The 9,145-nt window shown below is 43.1% G+C and overlaps 1 protein-coding gene across 1 annotated transcript; it reads left to right on the top strand.

The window, feature by feature from the left end:
* The first annotated feature begins 3,949 nt into the window (after positions 1-3,949).
* On the top strand, positions 3,950-8,941 carry CUNH12orf42 (chromosome unknown C12orf42 homolog). The gene is made up of 2 exons (XM_037068225.1): positions 3,950-4,631; positions 8,161-8,941. Exons 1-2 carry the CDS (start codon positions 4,196-4,198, stop codon positions 8,601-8,603), a joined length of 879 nt encoding a protein of 292 aa, XP_036924120.1. The 5' UTR covers positions 3,950-4,195; the 3' UTR covers positions 8,604-8,941.
* The last annotated feature ends 204 nt before the right edge of the window (positions 8,942-9,145 follow it).

The raw sequence follows: 9,145 nt of genomic DNA, 5'->3' as shown, positions 1-9,145 counted from the left end.
TAAATATAGTATTGTTAACTATAGTCATCATTCTGTACATTAGATCTCTAGACTTATCCTACAAAGCTGCAACATCTTCCCATTTCACCCACCTTCCCATTCCTAATATTTACTGTTCTATTTCAACTTTTCTGGTATTCCAAATATAATTTGAATTCATGTAGCCTTTAACAATTTTCTTAGAATTTCCATCTCTTTGCTTACCCTCCTCACGTGCTCTAATTTCTCTATTATAATCCTTAACATATTCATCATAGTTATTTTAAATGACTTCTCTAATATTTCTAACATCTGTGTCATAGCTGAGTCATGTTTTATGTTTTGTTTGTCTCTTCAGATTGTAGTTTTTTAAAATTTTTGTTATGCTTCATAAGTTTTTACTGAAAGCCAAGCATGGTGTGTCAGGTGACAGGAAGTGAGGTAAGCAGGTCTTTGGTGTGGAGTCTTACATTCACCTGGCTCGGTACTGGATTGTATTTACTGTTTGTTGTACCTGTAGGTGCCAGAGGATTCAGATTTCTCCAGTCTTCTCCATTTTGTCTCCCCTCTGGACTTTGGGCTTCCCTGACTTCTGTTCCTGAGAAAGTGTCTGCGTCTTGCAGCTCTTTCAACTGAAATCCAATCATTTTCCTGGGGACCTGTTTCTGTGATAAGGTGTGGGGAAAGGGAAACAGCCTATAATCTCATGATTAAATCTCAGCCTTTCAGGGGTTCTGTCTCTCTGGCTGTGCTATTTATTCACTGGTGTTTCTTAGTGTTGTTACTTCCCCGTAAGTGAGACAGAAAGGCTAAAGGGGAAGGGAGTGGAAAAATCCTATCCCTCAGCTGGGATGGGGCTCTGGCATGTCCTCGTGATGGAGAATGCCCTGAGCACGTTTATAACTACTATCCTTTCCTTCCCCGCATCAGAGCTATGATAGGATGTTTCTCAGATCCTCAGCTTGAGAAACTGGTGGGCTTCTTTTAGGTAAAACCCACTGAAGTGGTGGGGGGAACCCCCTAAAACTGCAGTCCTTAGGAGTTTCTAGTTCTCAAGCTAGTCTACACCCAGACTCCAGTGAGTTACCAAAATTAGCATTTAAATGTTCCTATCAGTATATGGCTCCAGGGGCTTCTACTCCTGGTAAACAGATACTGACTTCACTCTTTTGATCTACCTGTCCTGCAGATTTGGGAGTGGCATTTTACCCTGCAAACTCAATTCTCTAATGAGTCCCAGACAAGTTGATTTTCAATCTGTTCAGCTCTTTCTTGCAAGAATAAGTGTGTCAGTTTCTAAGCTGTTTCCGTGTTGGAGCCGAAACCAGAAATCCATTTCATGTATTTTCCCTATCAACTTTATTATCACCACCCCCATTTTAGATGAGGAAAATCAAGGCCAGACTGTCTAGCTCCTAAGCACCATGCAAAACCACCATGCACATCCAAGTTGCCTCATCGCACACTTGCCTATCTGCCTGCTATTTGGTACGTACTCATGTCTCCTTCGGCCCAGTTTCCCTCGGAGAGTTTAGTCCAAGGTGAATGTTGCTATCGTCCCTCACCTATGTGAAGCCTTTAGCAGCTTTCCGTGGCCCACTCTGCAACGTCCAGACCTTGCCTGCCCCCTTCGCCTGCTCACTTCGGCCACTGAGGCTAGTCGTCCTGGGAGCACATCTCAGACCCTGTGGGGCTAGAATTCTCTTTCTCCCCACTCCTGGATTGTAAACCAGAAATCCACGAGGAAGGGGGGGGGGGGTTGGTCCTTATTCTGTTGTATGCCTAAGGCCAAAGACAGAGCAAGGCACACAGTAGGCATTCAATAAATATTTTTGAGCAAAGGAATGATTAGACTGGGTCAAACTGAATAGACTGAAAATACATTATTTTGCACACGGGTTGTACTTGCTGAAAGAAGCCTTTCAGGAGCCATAAAGAGAAAGAAGAAATATTTTTAATAACAATAACAGCAACAATAATAATAGCAGCCAAGGCCTGTTGAGTACTTCCTATGTGCCAGGCACGGCTGAAAGCCCTTGTTCATTAACTCACTTAATCTGCATCTCAGCATGGTGAGGTAGGTATTATCATTATTGTCATTTCATGAACGGGAAAACTGAGGCAGAGAGCATGTAGATACCTTGGCCTACATAACACATCCAGGAAAGGATAAACACAGATTTGACCCAAGAATCCTGGGCTGGAATTTGTGCACTTGGCCTTTAAGTTCACCACGGCTCACGGCTTGATGCATCCCAGACTTCTGCCATGGATTCAACCCCAGCAGCTTAAAAACAACTCCGACTCCACAGACGGGAGAAACAGTGAGGTGGTGGACTCCGTCAAACTCCATTAGGAGGTCTAAGGACCCTTTAAAGAGTGTATCATTGGAGTTCTTCTTATTAACTAAAGACCTAATTGAGGTTTTTGTTTGATTATAGATATGCGGGAGATGAAATCAATTATTTTTAGCCACTATTTGTGCCTCCAGGAAAGGGCAAAATGAGCTTTGGGTAACTCATTGTCTTTGGATTTCATTTCCCCTTCTAAGAGAGTTGTCTCTGGTCTTTTTATAACATGAACATACTCCCACTCCCTCTTCCCGAGAGAGTGGAAGAGGCAGAGTGGGTTTACAAGCACACCGAAGTCACCCTGAGGGACAGCTGCCAGGAGTGGGTTTGCAGGGGAGCGGCCTCACACTCGCCAGTGCCTCCGAGGGGCTGAATGTGCAGGAGTTACCGTAGTTGTGTTTGTCTAATGAATAGAGATGAACAAATCAGCTTCTGTCAGGGTTTATCATGAGCTATTTTGCAGCTTAAGAGAAAGATAAATTGCTTCTGTGAAATACATTTCACTCTGAGGTTTATTTTACAGTACCTCGCAGTCTCCCGTCTGCCACAATATTATTTCAAATGAATTTAGCAACAGATGGGAGACCTGCACTGCGAATTGAGAGGCAGAGTTGCCTACACATTTTTTACAAAGCAGGTGAAACTTGAATATGGGGAAGAATTGTTTTAAACCCCAGAAAACAAGTGCCTCAGTAGTTGGGAAAAGTTGAGCCCTTATGTGAGTGAATGCCTGGGGGAGCAGTGAGAATGTGGGCTTTCATGGGTGCAAATTTCCATCATTGGGCCATGGGCAGCGTACTCAACCAAAGGTGCCCTTTCGTCTTCTGTTCATTAGAAGTGGAGCTGGTAGCATTTAAAACAGGAGAAGGCATGGACAGTAGGGGAGTGCCTGGCGGGGGGTCAGCGCCCACTCTCTGTTAGCTGTTATCATGGACATTTGCATCCTTCTTCATCAAACCCCGTTCATGGTGGCCACATGTTCCCTCTGGCACCACTGGCATTGACTGTGAAATAGAAAAACAGAAACCTCCGAATCTAAGCCCGGGGTCCCAATCCCAGGTCCTCTACTGCTTGCCTAGCGATGTGGACAAGATGGTTCTCTCTGACCTCCGTTTTCCCCTCAGGAAAATGAAGGAGCTGAAGTGTTTTTCTCAAGCTCCAGTGAGGTTACTAGTGTGAAGGGCAAGTACAATGTAAAGCATTATACATGTTGTAAGGTGATATGTAATACTGGTGTCTGAAGTAAAGGCTGCCTACAGAGAGGTAATACCCTGAGGCTCGAGCATGTTCATGATTGTTCGGACTGAGTAAAGCTGTATTATAACAGAGTACCTGAGATCTCCGATGAATGAATTGGACGGGTGTCTCCCTGCTGGCACGTTACAGTATCTGTGGGGTATGCAAACTACAGGTACTAGAGTCCCAAGACCGCATGTCTGTGTTTTTCAAAGCATTCCAGATATTGACTAATGCGTAGCCAGGATTGGAAAATACTGAATTAGAATTAAACCATTTGTAACTTAGCAAAGAGCACTGAACTTTAAATCACGAGCAATGGATTTTGGCTCAAGTTCTGGCTCTACCTTGGAGGATAAATTTGAAAAATTAACAAAAAAAAACACTAGAAGCCATTGGAGACTGACAAAGACCCTTCCATTCCCAACAGCCTCTGTTCAATGCCCAAACCACTGATTGTTCCAGTCCATTCAGGCGACCTGGCTGTTGGGTCATATAGGAACTCTGATATCATTCAGGGGTCTGTAAGACTGGGAGGCTTTGGGTTTCTGAGTTGAAGTCATTTATGTTTGCTCAGGATAGAAATAAGAGACCACAATCCGTTCTGCCTATCATTAATTTAGCAGGTGATGTTGAAGAAGTCATATCCATTCAAACTAATGTGCTTGCCCGTTACATTACGTCCAGGAAGGATTCAGACTCCAATGTCCTGTGCGCAACAGCTGCGTACTCACCGGAACAACGCCCCGCGTTGTCCTGCTGAGAGTATAGCTTCTTCCAAGGAACAAAGCCGTGGAGAAGTCAGTTCCTTCCTAGCACCGCCCAGTGCATGGAACGAGACCCCACTGATCTTCACTGTCAAACGAGAAATTCATCAGAGAGACAGAGGGGCACCCAAGCAGAGCTGGAGCTGTCCGTTCGTGGGACAGCACATGACAGAAATGCCTATTGGATGTTACTCGGTACGCCCCGTGCGCCTGGAGGCTGTAGGCACGCACCTCAGCAGACACGTGAGAACTCGGAACCAGCCCTCTCCCAGTTCCAAGAGAAATCCCGTCTCACCTGGTGAGTCTCACTTTTGTGATTCCTATTTCTTTTTTTCTCTTTTCAATTGGTCGTATTTTATTTCTTATGTCAATATAAACAGCAAAGTTACTGACTCAAGGGCGAGTCCTATTCTGGAAAGTTCTATAAGAACCATATCAAATAGTTCTTAATGGAAGTCTACTCACTGCTAAGTATTGTATTAGAGGAAAGGACGAGTGTGGGTAGCTAACATTCATTTGATGATTCAGGTATTGCACCAGCTAATAATAATAGTTATTTTTATTATCATTCTAGCACTCATTTATTAAAGTTCTCACCATATGGCAGATATAGTGCTGAGCATTTCACATTATTTTATGAAATTCTCCTAGAACACTCTAAGGCAGATAATGTGATTATCCCTATTCGAAGATTAGAAAGCTGTGAATTCTGAGCAAGGATAAGGGACATGATAATGAAGTGTCAAATTTACCGATTGGAGGAATGATTGAAAATAATGAGATGGATCAGAGGGAATGAGCTTCGGAGGCAGGAAGATCTGGACTCAAATCTCTGCTTTTTTCCACTTCATTTCTGTAGCCATGATCAAGTCCCACAGATGTTCTTTGAACCCAGTGTTTCCGTCTGTAAGCTAACAATAATTCCTCCCTTGAAGAGATGCTGTATTTAGTGGATTGATATAGATAAAGTTCCCCCGCACACAGCAGGGACTGAAAAGTGGTGGTGATTAAGGTGGTGGTGTTCAGGGCTCTGGCTGGAGGAGAGAAAACAATAGGAATCAGTGCGTATCTCCAAATGTTCTAGGAACTGCCATGTAGAAGAATTGGACTGATTTTACATACCCTTTTAAAACATTTTTCTCCAAATGTTTGACAGTTTGTTGGACTTGACTAGTACCAGAAAGAGACAGATTTTTGAAAAGATTTTATTTATTTATTTTTAGAGAGGGGAAGGGAAGGAGAAAGAGATGTGCCCCTTCTCATATGCCCCCTTCTGAGGACCAGGCCCACAACCCAGGCATGTGCCCTGACTGGGACTGGAACTGGCAACCCTTTGTTTTGAAGGTCTGCACTCAGTCCACTGAGCCACACCAGCCAGGGCAGAAAGAGACAGATTTTGACACAATAAACAGAACTTTCTTTGAACCAGAGGAGAATGTACTGTTTGGGCCAAAAGTGTTAAAGCAGGAGCTCAGAGACTGTCTACCATATATGCTGAGTCAGGGATTCCTTCATCTCTGGGAAGCTGGGCTGGAGGATGGGATGCTGAGGATGCTGGCTGGTGAATGTTTTTTTGTCTCATTACGTATAAGGCAATGTGCCAAAATCTGAACATACACCCTCAGTTTTGATCCATATGGCCACCCTCTGAGATCACAACTGTTGTTTTCCCACAGTTTAGAGACAGGATTGGAAGCCTGTAGAGATTCTGTGATTTGGCCAGGTTTCAACCCTTCAATATAGGTCACAGAATTCCTCTATTAAGATGCTAAATATGACAATGACAGCTCTTGGGTACCAAACACTTACAATGTACTAGATGCTTTGCATTTTCTCATGCTCTTCTCTCAGATACTTAACTAGTTTGCTTTTTCATTTCTTCAGGTCTTTACTGAAATGCCATCTATGTGCGTCTATCCTAACCTTTCCTGCTTATTTTTTGCCTTAGGTCTTACTACTAGTTGACATTTAAACATTTCTTCATTTGCTTATTTAATAGTTTATATCCTTTCCCCATTCTTTCTTCCCACAACTATAATGGAAGCTCTGTAAGTGCAGGGATATTCTCCATCTCTAACGTCTAGGATACTGCTAGGCACATTACAGTCACTCAAATATTAATGGATGAAAAAATGAATGAACAACCTTAATCCTACTAGCAACTCTGTCAAATAGGTAATATAATCCTACTTCAGTTAAGGCTTAGGAAATGTGCTAGGGTTTGAACATATGATGGTCTGACCCCAATGCCTTCTTTAATCCGTTTTACCACACTGCCCCTCTAAAGCAGTTACGAAAACTCATCGTGATCACAGTTTATTCAGGGAAGGAATTTCTTTCATTTGTTTCAAGGCGGAGGATGGCGTAGTCTTCTAGGTCATATTCTTTTGCTCCAAATTCCAGAGCCACATCCGTGTTCTCTTGTGGAATCTTGTTGCACTGATTATTGATGGCAATAAATGAGTCATCTTTCAAGACTGAAATTCAAATTGACAAACAGCTATTAAGCATTTGGTTTTTTATGTTTTTAATTTTATTCTTTTCATATTATTTTTGTTGTTGTTGAAGTACAGTTGTCTCCATACCCCACCACTGCCACTCCCCATCACCCCAGCCATCCTCACTTAAGCATTTAGCTTTCGAAAGGGCAATGTGTTTGTCTCTCTGAAAGGATTGGCACTGACCCGGAGATATTGAAAGGCCATCCCACCTTTATTCCAGGAAATGACTCTCACATTGGAGGTATCAGATACACTAAAAAATGTTCACTTTTTGATGAGGGTATGTTGAATGTGTCATGGGAGATGCTCAGTACAAACTGAGGGTAAAACAGTATGTGATGAACTAAACTGAATTACTTAGACATAGAGTGGCTATCGCCACCCACTCTTACGAAGGTAATGTGCATTTTAATTCTTTTACATATTTTGGAACTTGCAAATGATCCTGTAGGTTGTTCCAAATATTTTAGACATCTATATGCTATTCAAACATCTTTAAAATCTTGTAGAAAATGACTTTAAGCATGTGAATCATCTTAGCTACTTCAAAATTAGACTTTAATTTGTGTAGGTCAATGGGCAGAATTTCTCTGGTAAAAACTTCAAGAATGTATACATTTGATATATATGGATATACATATGGAAATGCAGGTGGAAATATATATATATTTCTTTTCTAATATTGGCTGTATTATTGTAAAAAATACCTCATATTTTACACACAAGAAAAGATTTGGTTGGACAAAGAAAAAAATATATAAAATCTAGTATCATTACTGAGTATGTAGGTGTTGTGTACACCCAGCATCAGAGTAATTCATTAATTACTCTCATTTCCAGCTTTTTAAAATTTCTAATAAAACTCATGAAGTAATTGCTTCTTGGATTTTTAAATTATCCGTTGTAAATCTAAATGGGTTGTGGATTTTTTTGCACGAGATATAACCCCAATTTTTACTCATGGACTTTCCCCAAACTTAGAATTTGAAGCCCCCGTTTTAGTCACTAATTCTTCTGGTTGCCTCTCTTTAGAAGTTTTGAACAGTTCTCCTTGAAATCAAGTTTTATGAGGGTTCTGTAAAAATTTTTTTGGAGGGAGTGCTTTCAAACAACAGGCAAGGAACAGATAACATTTTATTTTCTTAAAGAAATGTAAGGGGCACGTGAGGGTAATAACGTCAGGGGATTTTTTTTCTTTCTCCATACATTGCACATGTTGATTTCTCAAACATTCAGTTTTGAAGGGGAGCCTTTTTTTTTTTTTAAAGTCCTGGCGGGTACATTCCCCACACTTCCGTGCCACTCCTACCCTTCTTTGCCCTCCAGGTCCTGCTGCGAGGCCTTCCACTGTCCTCGGGAACTGCAGGAGAAGCCAGATCTCCGGAGCCCCTACGAAGGTCTCCGGGAGTTCCTCCGAGTCCCAGGTGGAGGAGACGATGGCAGCCGAAGTGGGCGCTTGGGCCAACCCGGATTCCCAAAGCGCCCTCCAGGGTGCGTCTGGAAATCCAGTCCGAAGAGGCGCCGTTGCCATGGCACCAGAGACGCTCCCCAAGCATCCTCATCCCCCGGGGAAAAGGGAGCCCAGGGCAGACGCCTCCCTTCCTGGCAATCTGGCAGGAGCACCCCTTTCTCAGTTTGCCGGATCTCCCACCCAGCTCCCCTCAAAGGGGTTAATCAAGGCTTGGTCTTGTCCCCCTATGCGCCCATCCCAGCGCTTCCAGACGGCTTGTTCACAGGCCCCTCCCTGGCCGGGGGTGAATGCTCACTGACGCTGACCGCTGCGAGGGGATTGTTCCAAGAGCGAGGCCCACCTTCAAATCAATGCCTGTGCAGAACAACAAAAAGGGCCTCAGATGCACTGGTTTCCACAGAACCATTGTTAGGCTTTTGTGAAGCAGTTTTGAACCTAATAAATAATGTCAAAAGTCTCCATCGCAGCCAAAAATGTTCCTTTTGAAGCATTTCTAATGGTATTTTTGTTCCGCGGTGTCTCCCAGTGTCACAAAGAATTTGTGCCTCACAATGGGAATGGGGTACATCGCGTGCCACTGCGCAATGTGCCTCCAGGGACCGCAGGGACTGTGGAGACCCGGCTTTGTTCAGCTCGCGCAGGTAACCGGTTTCACTTGCCAGCTTGGGATTTGGTTGAAGGATGTTTTCTAAGGGCCTTTTGAATTTCTAAACAGAGGTTTGGAAAACGTCAGTGCGTGTTTGTAACTTAATAGTTAACATGAAATTCGATGACTCCTGAAGTGGCAAGGAGAATTCTACAGGTTATATTAAGGTTTTTATGTCAGAAACCTGAAGCTGG

Source organism: Sturnira hondurensis, unplaced genomic scaffold (genome assembly GCF_014824575.4).
Source record: "Sturnira hondurensis isolate 20B ecotype Veracruz unplaced genomic scaffold, ASM1482457v3 Scaffold0017436, whole genome shotgun sequence".
In the NCBI taxonomy this organism is placed as follows: domain Eukaryota; kingdom Metazoa; phylum Chordata; class Mammalia; order Chiroptera; family Phyllostomidae; genus Sturnira; species Sturnira hondurensis.
This window is presented reverse-complemented; position numbering and strand designations above follow the sequence as displayed.